This window comes from Protomyctophum bolini (assembly GCF_963924005.1).
Source record: "Protomyctophum bolini genome assembly, chromosome: 1".
Lineage (NCBI taxonomy): Eukaryota > Metazoa > Chordata > Actinopteri > Myctophiformes > Myctophidae > Protomyctophum > Protomyctophum bolini.
In genome coordinates this window covers 45,209,268-45,230,191 of record NC_137862.1, presented here as the reverse complement: position 1 = coordinate 45,230,191, position 20,924 = coordinate 45,209,268, and the positions used below count along the sequence as shown (strand labels likewise).

General features: G+C 44.6%; 5 protein-coding genes across 7 annotated transcripts in view; 2 read left to right on the top strand and 3 right to left on the bottom strand.

Moving 5' to 3' along the window:
• Window positions 1-3,205: 3,205 nt before the first annotated feature.
• LOC308320510 (zinc finger MYM-type protein 1-like) lies at window positions 3,206-7,916 on the top strand. Its single transcript, XM_080770979.1, has 3 exons — window positions 3,206-3,555; window positions 3,990-6,474; window positions 7,354-7,916. Exons 1-3 carry the CDS (start codon window positions 3,333-3,335, stop codon window positions 7,805-7,807), a joined length of 3,162 nt encoding a protein of 1,053 aa, XP_080627105.1. The 5' UTR covers window positions 3,206-3,332; the 3' UTR covers window positions 7,808-7,916.
• A 2,737-nt stretch (window positions 7,917-10,653) lies between these two features.
• LOC308320505 (general transcription factor IIE subunit 2-like) lies at window positions 10,654-11,514 on the bottom strand (the record flags this gene model as incomplete). The annotated part of the gene is made up of 1 exon (XM_080770968.1): window positions 10,654-11,514. The coding sequence occupies one exon, from the start codon at window positions 11,512-11,514 to the stop codon at window positions 10,654-10,656; it is 861 nt and encodes a 286-aa protein (XP_080627094.1).
• Window positions 11,515-12,209: 695 nt separating this feature from the next.
• LOC308320497 (transcription initiation factor IIA subunit 1-like) lies at window positions 12,210-13,265 on the top strand (the record flags this gene model as incomplete). The annotated part of the gene is made up of 1 exon (XM_080770945.1): window positions 12,210-13,265. One exon carries the CDS (start codon window positions 12,210-12,212, stop codon window positions 13,263-13,265), a length of 1,056 nt encoding a protein of 351 aa, XP_080627071.1.
• A 2,976-nt stretch (window positions 13,266-16,241) lies between these two features.
• LOC308331729 (26S proteasome non-ATPase regulatory subunit 12-like) lies at window positions 16,242-17,612 on the bottom strand (the record flags this gene model as incomplete). Its single annotated transcript, XM_080787220.1, has 1 exon — window positions 16,242-17,612. One exon carries the CDS (start codon window positions 17,610-17,612, stop codon window positions 16,242-16,244), a length of 1,371 nt encoding a protein of 456 aa, XP_080643346.1.
• A 1,976-nt stretch (window positions 17,613-19,588) lies between these two features.
• Window positions 19,589-20,924, bottom strand: part of plekhg4 (pleckstrin homology domain containing, family G (with RhoGef domain) member 4) — a 57,632-nt gene continuing 56,296 nt past the window's right edge. For all 3 annotated transcript variants that reach the window (XM_080769220.1, XM_080769222.1, XM_080769221.1), the window contains 3 exons: window positions 20,711-20,895; window positions 20,265-20,317; window positions 19,589-20,019 (listed from right to left, as the gene is read on the bottom strand). In XM_080769220.1, the coding sequence (XP_080625346.1) occupies window positions 20,282-20,317; window positions 20,711-20,895 (221 nt within the window). In that variant the 3' untranslated portion in view covers window positions 19,589-20,019; window positions 20,265-20,281. The remainder of the gene's footprint in view (window positions 20,020-20,264; window positions 20,318-20,710; window positions 20,896-20,924) is intronic.

The window sequence follows — 20,924 nt, the reverse complement described above, 5'->3', positions numbered from 1 at the left end:
TGCATTCAACAGCAGGCAGGGCGGGGCTTGGCAGAACCTGGTTACCATTCAATGATATGCCGTTTGCAGTCCCTATTGCACTTGGCGCAGGTGAACCAAGTGCTCTTTCTGCAGCGGTCTCTCTCTGCGACGGTCTCTGTCTCCGCTGAAGCGGTGTCTCTTTCGTCACCAGGTCTTTCTCTTTCTTTGACAGTTTTAACTCATTGTTGTCCAGCCATCTCTCTGTCTGCTCCAGTAGTCGTTTTCTCTTCGCCACTTGTGTCTCCATCTTCTCCAACTGTCTCTCCCTCTTGTCCAGCTCTCTCTCTCTCTTCTCCAGCTGCTTCCATTCCTTGGGTAGCAGTTTCTTTTCGGCTGACGGCTTTTGCTTCTTCTTTGGCGGTGCTGCTGTGGCCCTGGCCGCCCTGCACTTGTGGTTCCAGCGATTCCATCCACTCATTTCCACAAACTATTGTGAACTGTGAACTAAGGTTTGCTAATTGGAGGTGTTTTAAGGCGTGGCTTTTACCCCCCAAGAACCAATGAAATTAAATGCTGCCCTGATTGATAAGACATTCAAAATGCAGCTGATCAAACTTAATTGGTCAACAGGTGTCTGGCATTGACCTGATCACATGGATGGACTACTAGACCATTTAGATTTAAATAAACCTCTGTATGTTTTCTTTATATGATGATTTCCTGTTTTCTTTATATAGAAGTGTATATTTGTATTTTGTACGTCTCTAAATGTTCTGATGAATTGAAAATGGTGGACCCTGCCTGAAACAAGTGTTAATGCTTTATCATGGTTCGTCCACAGTTTTGTATTGACTGATTTTTTCAATCAATCAATAACAGAAACACATGCTGTGCTCAGTCAGTGCACACACACACACACACACACACACACACACACAGAGAGACACAAAAATAAATAAAATAGATCCCAGAAGATAGGCCTACATCAACACACACAGAACAAATATATTTCCCTACATGGTGCATTTTAAACTCAGTATTAAATGTAGTTACTATGAACAATTTCCTAACTTCCTTTCTTATTTTTAATATGGCAAAAGTTAACAGTGTAGAATTGTGTGAAACAAGAGTGAAATTAAGTAGACCTCTAGCATCTTATACTTGACAAGGATGGGTGTTTTTTGGATTCCTAGTCCTGACAGTAAACAAAGCAGTTTGTCACACCTGGCTAGTCTGGTCTGGCTAGCCCTTTGTTCTGACCTCAGCCTTCACGGGGGATTTGAGAGCATCAAAGGATTTTCCACAGAAAGAGTAAATGATGCAAATGTAACCAACAAGACTCAAGTTAACTGAAAAGTGATTTCTTAAGGGACCACTACAATTTAAACCAAAATCGCCATAACTGAATACCGTAGTTATTAATGTACTGTAGTGGTCCATAATTTACCACAGGTATAAAACAAATATTTAGTTACAAACCTACATGAAAAGGACTTGAGAATACATTGGTTTACGCAATGGTGCCATCTGCTGTACACTGGACGCAATACCATTCTGCAATCTGCACAGAACTGATTGTGAATTTTATTGTGCATGGTTGTCTATCTGTGTGGAAAAACACAATGAATAATGTATTGTAGCATAATACATCATTCATCACAAACGAATTGTTCACAACTAGAAGACTAAAAGGGTGTAGAAATCACTCGATACAATGTCTGAATTATTCCTTGTTATTTCCGAAAGCTTTAACGGGGGAGTCGGGGGCGGGGCGGGGGGACAAAACGGACACCCACCCCTCTGCTCCGGCGCCAGTGACGTCAACACCCTGCGCTGCTGAGCTTACAGAAGAAAAGAGCAACCGACCTTAGAGTATACTCTATAAGCAACCGACAGACAAACGAGGTAAATATTAATTATAATGCATCGCATAATATTTTCATTTTTCCTTTGATGCTTTCTACACACACGATGTCTAACGTACAGTTATCTGCAATTATAGTCTTTATAGTCTGTCAACTTTGTATGCACTTTTGCAAGTTTCAGAGTAAGACGCCTGTTGTTACAGGGTTAACGTCTCTCATTCACAGATTGCATTAAAGAGATTTCTGTTCTTGATTTTTAAAAATTTCTTTCATTTATATTTGGTTGTGTTTGGCATTATGGAATATTGTGTGTGCTGCGCATTGAGCATTGATTCTTATTTTGTAATAGTCAAGTCAGAGACGGTTTTTGTTGTTAATGTTTCCATGATTATAGCCTACTGGACTGCAAACAGGGTGCTGAAAGGACATTATTGGGCATTCTGTGGCGCATCACTTGAATTTGACAAAATTACAAATTATACATCTGCTACACACTCTGCAAACATTGATTTACATTGTTCAGTTTTTATATTGCCATGGACAAAATTGCTTGCAGAGAATCATCCAATCAATGGCACTTTAATAATGCTAATTGTTGTATCTGCAAATTATTGCATTTTATTGCTGTAGTGTCATTTAGCAGTTTATGTTGTCAAATATAATGACCTGATGACAGATTGTACTATTTGCCACACTTGTCCTTAACACCCAGTGTTGTGAAGTATTCACAAAGCAGGATTAAGTTAGCTAGATGCCGGTAACTTTAAAAACAATGATTATCAATCATCAACATAAGTAGAAAGATTTGTTTTACAGATTTATGTCAGTATCATCCAGGCAGGGTACATAATCTTTTTCACAATTATCTCTAACTTTCTAATCCTGCTTTGTGAAATACGAATACAAATCATTTGGACCAGCCTATGCAAACATGCACTACATGTACTATATCATCATGTTTGTGTGAGACACCTTTTCCACAGTTCTAGAACTGGTTCAGTTTATTTTGTATGATAGTTAATATCACATCTGCATCTTCCAACCTGAACAGTGACAGTATTTCTTTGGTTCTAGTTCCAAACCAACTTTTAGGTATCTGAACCATTTAATTTGGTTCAAAAGTAGGCAGGAAAACAGAATGGAACCGGTTCAACCCTGGTGGAAAAGGGGCCTCAGACAGGGAGCCAGAATGTAGATTGCCTTTCACATGAGACTGCATATTTGAGATGTGTACTTTCTTTCCCCTTTTCTTTTGTCTTGTACAGGCAACCACCTTTCTGCTGCCGGTAAAAGGGGAGCGACCAGCAGCCATTGTTTTGTCTTCCGGGTCAATTCTTCAACAGTACAGAACACAACGCAGATTTCACAGAGGTTTAAGGGTGTCCAGCCAGCCAGATAAAAAGACTGACAGAGCCGGACCCGCATGTCAACCGACTGTATCAAAGAAAGCTCTCTTGGATTGTATCAGACAACACGGCATAAACACAGAGTAGACTGCGATAGTTAATGAAAATGAATGAGCCACCAGAAAAAGAGAGACGTGTCCAAGTAAAACGTAAGAGTTCTGTGGAGAAGCCTCTGCCTACACCAGCATCCCTGCCAGAAGAAGGTCTGTCTGCAGCAGACGTGGAAAAAGAACCAGCGCCACCAGCACCGCAGGACAGAGAAGAGTCCCAGCACGCGCCAACGAACGAGCCACCGAGAAAAAGGACATGCGTCCAAAGAAAACGTAAGAGTTTGGTGGAGGAGCCTCAGCCTACATCAGCATCCCAACCAGAAGAAGGTCTTCTCAGTGATGTAAATAGGTTTTCAATGTAATGAGTCCCGGGATGCAGGGATGGTCTTTTAGATGAGTCCCAGGGACATTAGTCCCACTTCAACGACGTTAAGGAGTCATATTTTACATTTCTTTACAAATTGCAGCATTTAACTCCCCTTTCATTTTATATGGTTATAATGTGGTTATATTCATGTAGAAAACAGAAGAAGAAATTATTATTATAACTAAAGCTAGCAAAACAAACTAGAATTAAAAAACAGTACAGTAGTACTGTAGTGCATCCCGTGGATGCAGAGGTCGTTGTTTTATTACATCCCTTAACTATAAACTGCGTTTTGGGATGCAAAATGCACCCTATTTTAATCTCTGTCGTCTGTCTGCAGATGTGGGAAAAGAACCACCATCAGAAGAGGAGCCCCAACAGGACCCTGTTTCTGCTGCGCCTGCTCCTATGGTGGTTTGTATGGATACCTGCTGCCAGGAAACAGAATCCCACACCCCAGTTCAGCCAGTTATTGCCAAGAAGGAAACCGGAAGGACCTTTGGACCAAAAAAGGAACGATATTGTAACCGAGAATGGTACGCAAGTCGAGACTGGCTTGTGCTGTGCAGCACTCGAAAGCGGCTGATATGTCACGTTTGCCGCTTTGCCGTGTCTCGCAACCTAATCACCTTATCCGCAAAATGTGGCGAGGACAGCTTCTCCACTAAGGGTGTGAACAATTGGAAGAAATGCCCCCTGATCCTGAACAAGCATGAGAACACTTCGAAACACCAGATTTCTGTTCAGAGGCGTCAAGCCTACTTAAACCCGTCACCAGAGCAAGCTCCACTGTCGGACATGGAGGAGAAAAAGCAGTCCTCTTCGGAGGAGAACGAAGAGAAGTCTCGGCAGCAGGAAGAAGAAAAACCTCTCAATTCGAACCAGAGTAAAAAAACGAGTCCGTATAAAGTCCCCGACCCTGTTTACACTACACGTGGTTCCTACTTAAAGCCGTCACCAGAGCACGTGGAGGAAAAAACACCACCTAGAAGACGGAAAAAGCAGTCCTCTTCGGAGGAGAGCGAAGAGGAGTCTCAGCAGCAGGAAGAACAACCCGACCTTGTTTACACTACATGTGGTTCTACAGTGTGTATGGACACCTGCTGCCAGGAAAGTGAAGCCCCAGCTCAGCCATTTGTTACTAAAAAGGAGACTGCCAGGTCTTATGGAAAAACTAAAAAATTTGACCGCTATTGTGACCCAGAGTGGTACATAAGTCGAGACTGGCTTTTGTTGTGCAGTACTCGGAAGCGGCTGATATGTCACGTTTGCCGTTTTGCCGCGTCTCACTCCTTGATCACAGTCAACCGCTGCTCAGACCGCGGCATGGAAGACTTCTTGACTACAGGTGTAAACGATTGGAAAAGATGCCCCCAGATCCTGGACAAGCACGAGAAAGGCTTTAGACACCAGGAGGCTGTGCGGAAGAGTCTTTCCTACAAGCTGCAGACACCCACTAAGCCACGAGATCTGTCTGCTGAACAGAGCCATAGGCGAGATGGCATCCATCAGCTACTCCACTGTCTTCGCTTTCTCGTGAGGCAAGGGATCACCATCAGGGGGCATGACGATAAGGAGTCCAACTTCGGTCAGCTGACTGCCTTAGTGACGAGAAAAAACAAAGTGCTGGACAGCTTCATGGCCACAGGTAAATACTTCTCCCACGACATCCTGAACGACCTGCTGCAACACATGTATCGGGTCTCGTTCAACGCGCTGCTGACCACCATCAGAGGCGCCAGACATTATGCCATAGTCGTGGACGAGGCCAGGGACGTGAGCGGCAAAGAGCAGCTGTCCTTTTCTCTTCGATGGGTCTCGGGGGACTACACCGTGCACGAGGACTTCATCGGGATGCATGCCTGTCCCAGCGCCGACGTTCAGTCCATAATGTACACAGTGGAGGACGTTCTGTGCCGGTGTGGTCTCGACATCATGGACATGCGGGGCCAGACCTATGACGGTGCATCCGTGCTGCAGGGGCAAATGTCAGGGGTGGCCAGCCAAATGAAGGAAAAAAATCCAAAAGCCCATTCCATCCACTGCGTGAGTCACAGCCTCTACTTGATCCTCCAGGAGGTGGCGTCCAAGTGTCCAATGATTCGGGGGGCCCTGTCGCTCGTGCATGACCTCCACGAGATGATCGCCTCCTCGTCGGAACGGCTGGACGTATTTGCCAAAATGCGCGTCTCTCTCGCTTCCAAATGGGAGAGAGACGTGGGCTGTCTGAAACGCGTCTGCCCCGCTCGTTGGATCTGCAGAGTATCGGCTGTGAAATCCCTCCTGGATAACTACGAGGGTGTGTATTATACGCTGGACCAGATGATCTATTCGGGGGTTCTGACGGAGGCCGTGAAAAAAGTGCCCGGGGTGCGGGCACTCATGAGCCAATTTGAAGTTCACCTGGGCTTGAAGGTTTTCCTCCAGCTCTTCTCCGCTGCCGAGAAGGTAGCACGTGCTCTGCAGACGAAAGAGGAGATATGCACAGAAACCGTGCAGTCCAACGTGAACACACTCAGTGCACACTATCAGGGAATGAGGTCGGATGCAGTCTTTCATCAGATATGGGAAAGCGCAAACACGACACTAACCCAAGCTCCCACCACCTCCCTCCTTCCTCCTCCATCAACACAAGAACGGCTGTCTACTTGCCGCTACGAAGATCTTTTCGCAAAATATGCATTGCAAAGCCCAGAAGAACTGTACAGGAGCCGATTCTTTGAGCTGCTCGACTGGTTGACTTCAGAACTGGACGGTAGGTTTGACCAGCCCACCCTGCATCTCCTGTCTCACATCGAAAGTCTGCTGCTCGCTGCTGTTAACAGGTAAGAGTACCATTTTCTGTTGTTCATAGATTTGTACAGTATATCTGTGTAGTAAGAAGCACTTGGTTTCTTTTAAGAACGGATAAGAAAATCCTGACAGTTTTCTGAAAAACCCTGGTTCTATGTCAGTGATTCTCAAACATTTTCATGTCAAGGACCCCCAAAACTATATGTAATTGGCCACCCCGACCCCCATCTGAAAATATGTAGTTCCAGGGACCCCCCAGAAGCAAAGATTTGAGTTAAAAACGTTCGCTACTGAAAGAATAAATTCAAAGATTTGCCCAACATTTTCAGGATTTTTCAAAAATAGCAGATCTACAAGCTTGTAGATCTGCTATTTTTCAATAGTTAAAGTATAACATAATGCTTAAAACACCAAAAGGGGTTCCAGCCTAAAATGGGTTTACTTGTTTGTGTCATTAGTATATCCACAGTTCCACACGGAACACAAATATTACACTTATTAAAGTGACGGAATTCATTTTTTAAACAAGGTTGATTTTTCTAATAAATAATAATACAAAAATGTATTGAACGCGTCCACCTAAAAACAGCCAAAATCCCCAGGTGCATGCACGCTGTCTTTATTTGCATTATGGCTCATAATCTGTCCAAAATGTGATATTCGGGGCTTGATTAGAGCTTAATTAACTTAGATATGCCAAAAACTATGATCGCCCGGGACGATTCACCTCTGCTGCTGTCTAAACTAGCGGACGTTTACTAAAGTTTGAACCAGAACAAATTTTCGGCCATTTTAGCTGTTTGGTCAAAAACGTCTGGCACTGGTGAGCTACCGCGCCCCCCCCTAAAGTACTGAACCTGTTAAATGTTGCTATTATCATCCTATAATAATGCCTATTCTTGTTTCAACAGGTCGGACGAAGGGCCCGTTGTAATCCCATACGATGTTGCCGTTCAGTGTAAGGGAGACGTGGACATGGCGATGCTCTCCACACAGCTGACGATGCTCCCAGGCCTTTTGGCAGACCACAACAGGACTAATGACCACGCGGTCACAAGCGTGACCAAGATGGCGTCACTTGTGGCCGTGCTGGCGGCAGCGGGGGACGCGGCAGCGGAGCGCTTCAGTGAGGTCGACAAGATGCTGCGGCTCTACCTGACGGTGCCGATGACGAACGCTACCGCTGAGCGGAGTGCGTCGAGCCTCCGTCAGCTGCAAAACTGTTCACCAATGAGCGAAAAACGCCTCAACCACCTGCTGTTCATGCACATCCACAAGAGGTTGACCGACGAGTTGGACATGAACGAGGTGTTGAAAAGCTTTTGCTTTGGGAATGACAGGCGAATCCTGTACTTTGGGCAATAGAGAAATAACCGCTAAACCGATAAATTGTGCAAATCCTGTGTCTGTAATGTATTATGTATTCTTGACACAACTTCTTCTATTGTGTGAACCATTATGGAGGGAAAAATACATCTGCTTTTAATATGAATGTATGAATTTAATATGAATATTCAATGCTCTGGTGCTTAATTGTGAGCCCACGCAAAACTTTCAAAAAATCACTTTCACCTGTGAGACACATGCTGGAACTTTTTACTTTGAAATGTTTTGTAGTTTCTGAGTTATTTAATTTAAATGCCCAATGCATTCTCAATGGCAATAACACAAACTTTGGCACCACGTATTTAAAAAAAAAAAACAGCACAGCACGCGGGGGTAATACCAAAGACGTCCACAGACGTCTTGGGCACAAAATGTGTTTTAATGTGGGTTCAGGTTCTTTCAGGTTAGTCTATGAACTGAACTGAATATTGCAGAGCGGTTAAGTGGTACAGATTGGTGGGCTGCTAACGCTTTCATGATTTTCAAGTGGGCCAGAAAAGTAATAGCAAAATGAAAGTGAATTTTGCCCTCCGCAATGGTTCTTAAAAGAACAAGATGCTGTGTCAAGAATTAGAACAATTTATGAGTTCAAAATACATCTTTGGTGGGAAAAAGTGTGATGCTCTATATTTTGTTAATACTCTAACTACATTTGCACTTCCCTTCCCGCCCTATTGTGATAGAACAAAATAAGTCATCAAACATGTATGTTTCCATAGGTAATTATTATTCTCTCCAACTACCCGCTATTAAAGTAGGTAATTAACACACCCCAGGATTAATTTATTGTGAATCGGTTGAGATTGACTGGTGAAATTATACAAATTGTAAATAATGGCCTTCTGTATTTAATTTCCTGTCCTTTTATGCTGTGTGTTCTCATTGCTGTGTCAGGCAGAATCCTTTTTTATGTTTTTCTGGAATTGAACATGGTTCTTTGACCACACTACACTAGGTTTGTGATGCTGCTGTAACAGAATAAAATGTGTGTTTGAACATCTGAAACACTCCAATATATCATACGGTGAATATACATGAGATACACTTGATGAACATGAAATATAAAGGATCAGAGTTTGATCTTAATTTAATACGTTATATAAACTGCATATATAATGTATATAATAATATAAATATATAATAACTTATAAAGTGTGTCCTTCATTCAATATGATATTTCAATTTGAAATGATGTTATTTATTAATAATATAAAGACACACAAGCCCATGCAAACCACATAGTCCTACGGAATTAATTTGGATTTTGGATTTAATAGGCTAAATTATCAACAAAGTATTGGTTTTGCAGTCCACATTGTATTCAATGAAGCAGTAATTGTGCAATGTCATGCTTCACCACACGGTGGTAGTGTCGGAACATTTTTACACCATGGATGAACTCCAAACAAGCGCACGTATAACGGTGCAATCGGGATGGGACATACATGCTCATTGCTCCTACTGGGCTACTGATGTCCTGAGTCTACACCACTGGTTCCCAAACGTTTTCATGTCAAGGACCCCCAAATCGACACTAAGTAGCCCACGGACCGCCATTTGAAAATATATAATTTCCAGGGTTCCCCATAAGAGAAGATTTGTACAGCTAGCAGTGATTTTCAACCCGTTTAATTTCAAGGACCCCCAGTTTGACATGCATTCGTCTACGGACCCCTATTTAATAGCATTTCTATCTGGGACCCCCAATTTATATTGTAAAATCAATGCTAATTTAACTCTGAGTGTACAAATGGAACCGTTAAGGTCCATTTGGTTCCATTTGTACACAGAGTTACAGACCCATAAGGGTCCACTTTGGTTCCAAACTATTTTAGCTGCATGGGTCCCCCCCGGAACTCCCTCAAGTACCCCTGGGGGTCCCCGGACCCCACTTTGGGAACCACTGCTCTACAATGTCTCTACGTATATTGGCTGTCGGTTAAGTTTACAAACTATTTTAGTTTGTTAGCTCTTTGTATTTTTATTTCAAAATTAAACTGTTGTTTTTATTATTTACTATAATAATAATAATACAACTTTATTTGTATAGCACCTTTCATGACATGAAATGCAGCTCAAAGTGCTTTGCAGAGAAATGGAGAAAGAAAGAAAAGAAAAGCAAGTCATAAAACTAAAAATAATAGCAGTAATGCAATATTAATAATGAGGACATGAATAACAAGAAATGTAAAAGATCAATTAAAAGCAAGAGTGTAGAAGTGGGTATTGAGCTGTGCTTTAAAAAATGTCTAAAGAGGCTGCCTGTCGAAGGTACAGTGAGAGTTTGTTCCACGCCGTCTGCCCGTAGAAGCAGAAAGCTTCTTCACCATTTTGAGTTGCCATTACTTTAGGAAAGCAAGAAGGCCAGCAGTGGAAGACCTTAAGGGGTGGTTTATTTAGGCAGGCGGTCATGTAGGTAGGAAGGTGTGAGACCATTGAGAGCATATAAACCAGTAAAATATCCTATCCTAAAAACAACCGGAAGCCAATGCAGTGAAGCTAAAACTGGAGTAATATGTTCTCTCTTCTTATAGGCAGTCCAGAAAAAAGTGCATTGCAGTATTCAAGCCGAGAAAAAACAAAGACGTAAGAGAACGGATACATCTTTCTTGTCAGCAGACATCCTAAGATCATTAATTACTTTTACAAGTGCATGCTGTGACCTTGTCACCTTTCCTAAAGCCGGGAAGTATAAGCCTGTGACGTCACGTCAGTCGTCACATAACTCCAAATTTGGGCCGGGTTTCCACCTGAATGGAGCCCCATTGACTTGCATTCTTATACCCATTGGAACCTACTGGCGGTGTTTGTAAATTATCTCTTGACTACAGCGTCCGCATCAATCCTTTCTGGATCTCTTCCTCTGAATAGTCCTCCAGCACCCCAGCTAAATGGTCATTGTGGGTATTGAAGCGCCTCTTCTTTTGGCTGGTCGCCTTCTTCCTCCTTTTCTGCCCCGGGAACACTTTACTTCGTCCCTTTTCTTCCATGGAGAAGCCCTGTACCTTGAGGTACTCCTCGATCTTCTCGTCGTCCATGTTATCGACGGGAACGCTCCTCCACAGCTTCTGGAACTCCTCGTCCACCACAAACTGGCTGTGTTTGTCATTGTAGAACAGGACCTTCTTCTTGTCCGGCCTGGTCACGGAGATGATCTGGTCCTCTAGAGCCTTCATGACGCTGGTTGAGTTGGGCAGTCCCTCCTCCACGTCGTCCAGGAAGACTCCGCCCAGGCCCAGCTGCTCGTGTTTCTCCAGCAGCCGCAGGAGGGACTTCTTGTTCTTCAGCTTGTACTTGGGCTTGTAGGCAAACTTCCCGTCCTGCACGTCGATCTTTGGATTCCTGGCCAGGTACTCGCCGAGCCACTGTTTCTGGTTCATGACAATGTCCTGCAGTTTGGTCTCGTCCAGGATCTCCTCGAGGGTCAGGAAGTGCGTTTGCCCTCGCTGATGCCTCGTCTTCATGTATTGGTCGATGGTGGCCAGGCAGACGGACTTCAGGTTGAAGAACCCGTTACTTGAGTGAGCATAGTGCTTGGACCCGGAGGAACCACTGGAATGAACGTTGAATTTGGACCTTGAGAAACCCTGCGTGTCAACCTTCGCTTTGTGTGAGTCAATGACAGATGGGGTGGACAAAGCTTTCTTCTTGAACAGCTCTCTCTCCCTCAGCAGAGCGGGGTCCATCCTTACCTTTTCTTTGAGACTGCTTCTTATTTTCACATGTGTATTTAATGTTAATGGTAAATGAATCCTCTCATGTAAGCCAGAGGTCAATGCAACAACCACCAATGGGCTTCCTGGATTCAGAAAACTGTTCACTCACTCTTTGTCAACATCCATATATAAGCTTACAGAGGTCTGATCTGACATCACCCAAAACAAATTGCACATTAACAACACTGATTTGCACAAGTGAGTCCTATAACTCTGTGAATAATATTCACCTGTATGTACACATATTATGTGTACATGCATTTCTGATATGTGATAAACTGGGTTCACACTTCACACACGACTTTTGCGCGTCTTACTGGTAGTAAGTGCTCACTGCGTTCGCAATAAATACTCCTGCTGCCTGCCTAGGGTGGTGAGTCTATAGACTCTGCTATAGACCTATATAGTATAGAGGGGTTGCCATGTACCTCCATAAAGGGCATGGCTGGTGGCGTAACAGTACGTCACTGATAATCAACAGTATATATAGACCCCACCAGACCTCACAGACGCTTGTATAAAGGACAAAAACGACCAGTAATTAACGGCTGAAACGGCGGAGCGTGAATACACATCGGTTTGATCTGATTGGTAATTGTCTTTTTGAAGTAAGTCAAGTCTCGCACCATTCCCGCGCATAGTTTCACACCACGCACACACATATAATGGCCAGCTTGAACCCCGTGCCTAAACTGTACATGTCTGTGATCGAGGACGTCATCAGCGAGGTCCACGGGCTCTTCCTGAACGACGGCGTGGACGAACAGGTGCTGAAGGAGCTGAAGACGCTGTGGGAGAACAAGCTGATGCAGTCCAAGGCCGTGGAGGGCTTCCACACAGAGATGCGGGCGGCCGCCCTGCAGGCCGCTCAGCAGCAGCAGCAGGTCCAGCACCTCCACCAGGCCCAGCAGTATGCGCAGCCGGCGCAGGCCCAAGCCGCCGCCGCCCCGCTCATGGGCTACTGGTACAGTCCGCAGCTCATCAACCCAGTGGGCCAGCTCATGCAGGTGGTGCGCACGCAGAACGGGGCTCAGTACATCCTGCAGCAGCCCCAGCAGCAGATGATGCTCCAGCAGCAGATGCAGCATCCTCCTGGCGGCGCGCAGCCCATAGGGCACGTTCTGGCTCCGCTGCAGGGAGGCCATCCGCAGCAGACCAGGGTCATGGGGCAGCCGCAGCAGTACGTCTTCGCCCCTGGAAACAGGCCAGGGGTCCACGGCGGCGGTTCACAGGTGATGCCCGGTCACCCGGCAGCTCAGGTCCAGCAGATTCAACAGGCCCAGGGTGCAGCTGCACCACAGGCCCCAAGGCAGCCACAGGCCCTACAGCACCAGCAGCCTCAGCACAAACAGCCCCAGCAGCAGCAGTCACCACCCGTGTTTCCACAGCTGGACGGAGCGGGCAACAACACATCCTCAGAAGAAGACGAGGATGACGAGGATGACGAGGATGACGAGGACGATGAAGAGGAGGGCAAGGATAGAGGCGAGGAGGGCAAGAACGGTGAGCAAGCGGAGGAGGAGGAGGCACCGCTGAACAGTGAGGATGACTTGAGTGACGAGGACCAAGATCAGTTTGACACAGAGTATGTGGTAGTGTGCCAGTATGACAAGATCCACAGAACTAAGAACAAATGGAAATTCCAACTTAAGGATGGAATCATGAATCTGAATGGGAGAGACTATGTCTTCTCCAAGGCCATTGGAGATGCTGAATGGTGAAGCGAATGTAGTGTTGTGGTATATCCCGCAGCAATTGCCTTTCAGAATATTTAAATAATTGCCTATCAGAGTCCCAGATGGCTTCATTAATCCATGTAGTTTTTTAGGAAAAGACTACATGGATTAATGATGCCATTTGGGACTTTGCACTGAAAAACAATTATTTAAATACTTAGACTGATGGCTGTTTATATCCCATAGCCTGGATGGCCGTAAGCTTCTTGCCTGGAGGTTGTGCAAGGAAGAAGGTTGATGCAACTAGCCAGTTTTAGTTCCCTAACCACAGTTAGGGAACTGTTGCAGGTGGGTTGTTACTTGTATTTGGTCTGACTCTAACTAGACTTTAAGAAACTTGAATAACTGAGTTACTGTACGAACCTCCTCACGAGGCCTTGTGGGATGTGAAAGACGGCTTCCAAAGAGTGGGTATAGGTAACTCTGATCCATAGCTCTAATGCCTTCATTAGAGCTATGTTACTCTTCTCTTCCTTCTTGTCCATGAGGTTCTCTTGGCAATATCGGTAGAGGACGCAGTGGAGAAACTAAAAGTATTTTCCTTCTAGTGAAAAAGAAATCCCTTTCTGGACAAAAAGTGTGTTGGGGCCGGGCTCAGAGTGCGTCCACTAAGGAAAGTAGGCTTTCTAATAACACAAGCCGCCTTTCTATTGGTGAGTAAGTAAAACATTCTTTATATTTTAGAGGTTGGTCTGCATTTCATGCAAGGGCAGCAAAGGGCATTAGGGCTGTGGACCAGAGCTATAGGATAAAAGAAATGTCTGGGAAGATATTCTGTTAATTGTTGCTCCTGTCTTTTGCAGGCTTCCTCATCCACCCCGCCACACCACCACTCAATCCAATGTCTCACTACCTCCTTTTGGAACTTTCTCTTTCTCTTTGTGTCAGAAGCCACCATGAGGAAAAAATTGATTCTTTAAAAGTTGCTACTCGTGTGAAACCGTGCCATCTATCGTCTATCCGCTGGCTTCTTATATATCTATACATGCAGGAATATTTATGTCTGTGTATCTCTCAGTCAGCTCCACGGATTGGTTGAAACACATGCCCATATACTCTCAAACTCTCCCAGGCGTCTCGACTGACTTGGTGTGTAGATGACTGATGTCACAGACTGGTCTCCAGGTACTAGTAGTAGGGCAACACGCTTCCGTGTGCGGTTAGGGTAAGGATCTTGGGATAGGGTTAAGTTCACTTGAGCCGACTCAGCAATAGTAGATCCTCGTCCCCTTACTTTCACCACAGCCCCTCCCACTCGGGCTGGACGGGCTGTCGCATCTGAGACGACAGACGACAGAAATCTGAATCAGCTTCTGTACGTTTTATTATCTATAAATGCAGCAATCTCAGATTGGTTGAAACATGTGCCCATACATGGAGGTCCCCAGACTCTCCCAGGTTGTGTGTCATAGATGACTGTTGTCGTAGACTGCCTCCGGATACTCTGAATAATGCACTAAGGTCTTTGGCAACGGGTACTTTACACAATGATGTTACTCCAATTCATTGGCTGGTAACAGTGGTGCCGTCGGGACGTAAAGGTGGGGTTGAGAGTTGAGACCAAAGAGCAGCTGCAGTTACTGCACGCCCGCATGGCGGCGGCGAGAGGGAAGCATGCAGTGGCAGCCAGTACACAACGAGGACTTCTCAATGGGAACAAACGGTGCTAGACCACCATGGGCACTGGGTCGGAACAAATAAATAGACCAGTCATGTCCCAATAGTGCGGGGACATTCAAACGTTATGGCTATACAGGGGTCATATCTGTGGCCTTTTACACTCACATAATCCTCAATATATCACACCACATTTTGTTCTCTCAAGAGGGGTGGCCACTGGCCAGTGTAGATTGGAGCCTTTGTTGGGAAGCCACTATGTTTTTCAGGGGTGGTGTAGAAACACTGAGGTGATGAAACTCTCACTGGAGGACAGTGTAGTGTTACTGATGAACCAAGGAGGAATCATTCATGCAGGTCTTTCAAGATGCTCAAGCTCAACACGGATCTTCCTGTTAGTGTATACAGTATGAGTCTGTATCAAAATAATAAAAGGCGAGGCCACTGTTTAGTTTGCTGAGGCCGTCCTAATGTACACGCCACAGAGGAGGTATAATCTGCATCGACCACACAACTCGCATGATGCCCTCTCACATGGGAAAATCCAACAATATCCCGATCAAATCTCACATTTAAGACGGAAGAGGTCGCAAAGGATTCTTTAAATTTAGCTTCGGGTTATTTTTTGTTAGATTTTTTTTGATTGATCCTGCGAGTGTCTTAGAGCAGTGGTTCCCAAAGTGGGGTCCGGGGACCCCTAGGGGTCCTTGGAGGAGTTCCAGGGGGTCCCCAGATAAATGATAGTTTGGAACCAAATGGACCCTTATGGGTTTGTAACTGACCCACTGGCTGTGGGCACAGGAAATATGATGCTGGTCGATTGCAGAAGTCAAGATGTCCCCTTTCTAGATGGCTCAGCTCCTGAGGACCTACGTCCTACGGTATGAAAAAAGAAATCATGCCCGTGTGAAGTGAGGGGCGTACATCATCTCATTCTGGCCAATCAGAGTTTGTGTCCTCACCTTCGTCTTCAATGTTTGTGTTTCCCCAAACACTCATAAATTGTCCATTCATTGTCAATGGCATTTATTGTTTGTGTTAGGACAAAGTTTGTGTTTGCACACACACTAAAAGCTGGACATCCCTCAAAAAAAAAAATCAAATGTATGTTACTGCTTGCTTCAGTTGTTCCATTATTAGACCCTGCATTGTTTTTTTGTTTTTTTTGCCGTTTAGAATATTTTTCCACGTGTTTTATTCATAATCTCAGATCCAAAGTCCTGCCATAAATATATATGACGATCACTCAATATGACCTCCAAATATGGATGACATCAGAAATTCACAGGAAAGCCAGGCCATTGTATCCCATCCTTTTCTTGTAATATTTTCTCCCCTTTCGTTTCACTGCAGGTTATGGATCATCTCCTCCTTGGCAATGAGATGCGTGGTCTTGTTGACCAGTGACATGAGGCAGTTGAGATTGTGGGACCAATCATTGAGCAGGTTGTTGGGGTCTCTGGGTCTCTGGAAGTTGATGACACCAGCCAGCCGGTCCACCTTGGCGTAAATGGTCTTGTTTACGACCAGGTTGGAAAGGAAGTCCTCCAGTTCATCGACAGAGAGGTCAAGGAGTCCAGCCATTCTCTTCATTGTGATCTTGGTGTAATATTTGGCCATTATTCTGATGTTGTGCTGTACCACTCTGTTTTTCAGATCCTTCCACCTTTTCTCACCCTCCTCAGAGTGGGAGAAGACACCTGTGGCGTGGCTGTCGGGAGAGCCTTCCCTCAGCTCCTTGCCATAGTTCTCCACTAGAGACGTCCAGTGCATCAACTCCATAGTGGTGAACTGCTTCAGGAGGTCCTTGTATTTAGGGATCTCTTCCAATCTCTTGTCTCTGTTGATTCTGTGCACGAGGTCTGACTGCTCATTGTCGTATGGAGCAAGGATGGCGTACAGCACGACACTCTTCAGGGCATGTGGCCACTTGGAGTTGTCCTCTACGATGCAAGGAGTGTTATAGATGGCCAGGTAATGTTTACAGATGGACAGATAGGATCCCTCGTGCTGGTCCAACTGAATCATGAGGTTGTAGAACTTCATCTTCAGCTCTTCACTGCCTTCCTCCTGGAAGAACTTGGTGTTTATCTTCTTGCTGATGATCTGGGTACGGACATAGTCCTTCACGGCAATGCACAGTCGCATCTGTTCCAAAATGAACTCCACCTTCTCTTTCTTTTCCAGGGAGCCATATGTCTCCACCTGCAGCTCTAGGAGGATGGCGACTGCTTCTTTGACGTCTCCATTCTGCTCCTTGATGGCAGATAGGGTTTTTGTCAGCCTGGCCCTTTCGATCTCCACATAGATCTTGCCAGCGGTCACGTCACGTAGAGTATCAATGAGTCTCTGCTTGATAGTGATGTCAGTCACTGCGTCCACATACTTGCAACATTCTTGCACCATTTTAGCAACAGCCTGTTTGAGTTGGCTCCTTCGTTTGGAGAGCAGAATTATGTTGTCATTGAGACGTTCCCAGTCTTTAGCTTCATAACACATCTGGACTACTGCTACCAGAATTCTGGTGGTGGACATCAAGTCTGACGCTGTCCTGGTTTGTTTCTCCAGCGACAGCAAGCTTTCGACAGCGTCCTGCAGGCGGCCCTCTTTAGCCATTGTCTCGCATGCAGGGAGCCTCTGGTCTACAGTTGAACTGTAGTCCACCTCCATCTTCACTCTCGTCCCATCGGACCGCTCGGATCGCTCCTCAGACATGCTGAGATTTTAATAGTCAATAAGTCAAGTCAGCTCTCTCTCTCTGTCTATACCTGTCTCACTGCGTCTCTTGTCCCTGCCGCTCTCTTTAGGTGGTCCTCTGATGAAGTCTACATCTTAAAGGCCTACAACACCTTATATGGACTGACCAAAACTCTGGTCTGATGCCACACACCGCACAAACCGTTGCCGTGTGTTATTGGTTTCAATTTGCTCCCCAAGTAAGGGCTGAGGGAATGTATGTTTCGCCTGAAAGGTGACAACCACAGTTTACATTCTGTGTTCACCAGAATAAACCGTCAACAAAGAGCGAAGTGTTCAGGTCATCATTAATCCACACAATACAGATGAAACATTACTCGTGCATAAAATCCTGTTATAATAATAAAACTATTTGTATAGCAGCTTTCATGAAATGCAACTCAAAGTGCTATACAGAGAAATGGAGAAAGAAAGAAAAGCACGAACATCTACGTAGGTGGCACATGTCGTACCCTATAGCCTAGGGGTTACGATCATAATCACACGCTCTACACTGCGGGGACACGCAGCAGGCCAACAGCACACACCAAGGCCTGTGCTTGATCATGATTGGCGGAAGGCCCCTCTCATCCTGATTGGATGAAGACTTACCTATCGACCTATCCAAATTAAACCTAAGGTTTTTTGACCCCAGGGTCTCACTGGGTACAGGGAAGAACTCCTTATATGGTCAGCACACTCTATAGTAGGGAGAACAAAACAAAAAAAATAAGTGATATTTGAATTAAGTGAAATCACTGAATATACCTTTAACGTGGGGAATTTGGTATATAGTATTTTTTATTGGCCTACAATATTGTCTATATCCACTTCCGGCTGTCAGTATTGAGCCATTTGTTATAGGGGTTTCTTGTGACCCTACCATTAACATCTTATGGCAGGCAAAAATGTCAAACTTTCCATATGCTTTAAGTAGCAAACTATAGGGGGTTTTCATGATTCTGAATGATTCACGGTGTATTTTGTGCAAAACTCAATTACATCCAAAATACCTGAACTTTGAACATTCAGTGGATTTTCTGTGGTCTGGCGCTTTCTCTGAGGTTTGGAAATCTTCTGAGCTGCAATGAAAACAGGCAACACAGTGAAAACAGTGACATCTGCTGGCAAATCCCATAGACACATATGGGATATCTCTTACATCACAAACAGCAGGAAACTCAGAGCACCTGTTTGAGCCAGAAAACCCCACACCACAGAAAATCTACTGAATGTTAAAAGTTTTTTGGGGTGGTTTCATGACAACCTTGTTGCATTGCATGCATGTCTTCTGCCCCCCAATCCAGTATTCAATCCAGTCACACCATGGTAACCAACCACACAGTATCCAATATTGTCATTGGAATCAAGCTCATAGCTCATAGCACGGCACCGATGAGCTATTTTTTTTTTATCGTGAAAATGTAGTGCAATATAGATTCTTTCAGAGAGATCGTTTTTAACTCAAATCTTTGCTTGCTTCTGTGTCCCTGGAACAACATATTTTCAGATGGGGGTCGGCGGCCAATTACATATAATCTTGGGGGTCCTTGACATGAAATAGTTTGAGAACGACTGACATAGAAACATAGGGTTTTTCAGAAAACTGCCAGGATTTAAAAGGCATTTGCAGAATCGTCCTCAGGTCTGAATGGGTTATAATAATAATACTAATAAAAAAAGACTCTGCCCTCATGGTTCCATGTTTATTAAATCCAAGTTGATCCAAAACAGAACCTGTAATATCACAGACTATTTACATCTACCTTTTCTGGAAACTTTCCAGGAGAGAAGGGAGTTTTCCAATCATCGTGTCCTGGCTGATAGAAATGTAGACGGACACAGAAACGGACAGAGGCTCTGCTACGGAGACCCTGTCCGAGTAGCAAACAAAGAACACAGATTCCAAACGTTCTCTCGCTCATGCCCCATGTTTGTACAGAAGCTCAACGCAATACATATTAACAGTTTTATTCTTTAGTTTGTATGCAATCCAAACCACAGAACCTGTGACATAAAAGACAAAAGAGAAGTAGCTTCTGGCGTTTGTCTCTGAACAGACGGGTGTGTAGAACCGAACAAGACGAGGTGAAAACAGAAGCTGTTAACGTCTGACTGGTAGCCATTTTGTGAATTTCCTTTTGTCAGGAGAACATGTTCCAAACTCAGTATTTAACTAACAAGCTGGTATTATGTACATATTACAGATATGAAACAGAATCTGCTGCACCAGTACTTTTGTGAAAGAAAACTAACAAAAAAACAACAACAATTGTGTACGAATATTTAAACTTATTTTGTTTCTTAATAGTATAAAAGTAAAAGTGTCTTTTTGTTGAAACAGTGCTTTTCTCTTGGGTAACTCTGGGGTGACCAAGCATCATACCTGCAGAGAGAGAGAGAGAGAGAGAGAGAGAGAGAGAGAGAGAGATAATGAGAGAGATAGAGAGAGAGAGAGAAAATAAAAAAAATTAAGTCTTAAAGACTCATCAATTGTTTGTCCACATATTATACAGTATATTAATGAAGTATAATTAATTATTACTTAACGAATACAATAATATATTATTATAATACATTAATTAACCATTAATAGTATGAATGAATGTACTAGACTGGATTGATTCTTACCGGCAGCAGGATGGCAGTCACACTACAGTGGCAGGACCAATGATCTGAGCCTTCTGTAACACACACACACACACACACACACACACACACACACGATCAGATACAATACTGGGCAAAATATACCATTCTCCACCTGACGTACCTTCCTTTTTTAGGCATATCGTTATTCACGGAATGTGTCTACTTTCGTCTAAGGGCCGGGCTACACTGGAGACGGAATTGGCTCCGCAAAAAAGAAAAAAAAACAGACGAATTGTCGGTGCAGCCACCTAGCTGCGTACGGTTCCGTTCCATACCCAGTGCAGCCTGTTGTATTGTAACACATGGCTAAAAGGAATACTGATGTACATACTGTACTGAACGTATGTACTGTATGTCGGACATTACTAACCGTACCCAAAACCCTTCAGTCTTAATGTATGTCTGACTCCATCGCCGGTACTCACCGCTGCCATGTAGTGGCTGCCGAGAGGTGGTGCTTTGTGGCCGATGGGGGAGGAGGTGCAGGAGGGAGAGCCCACCTCCTCACACAGCGCCTCCCGGAGGTGAGAGGACACACAGCCGCTGTCCGAGCCGCTGGAGCCGCCAGAACCTGACAGACAGCGGGACGAGCCGCCGGAACTTTCTGTAGCTAGAGAGAGAGAGAGAGAGAGAGATATT

Bases quoted from the DNA above. Each gene is read 5' to 3' on its own strand.
- LOC308320510 (XM_080770979.1), top strand. From the start codon at position 3,333: ATGAAAATGAATGAGCCACCAGAAAAAGAGAGACGTGTCCAAGTAAAA. The intron at 3,556-3,989 runs GTAAGAGTTTGG...GTCTGTCTGCAG, and splicing joins GACATGCGTCCAAAGAAAAC to ATGTGGGAAAAGAACCACCA. The intron at 6,475-7,353 runs GTAAGAGTACCA...TTGTTTCAACAG, and splicing joins CTGCTCGCTGCTGTTAACAG to GTCGGACGAAGGGCCCGTTG.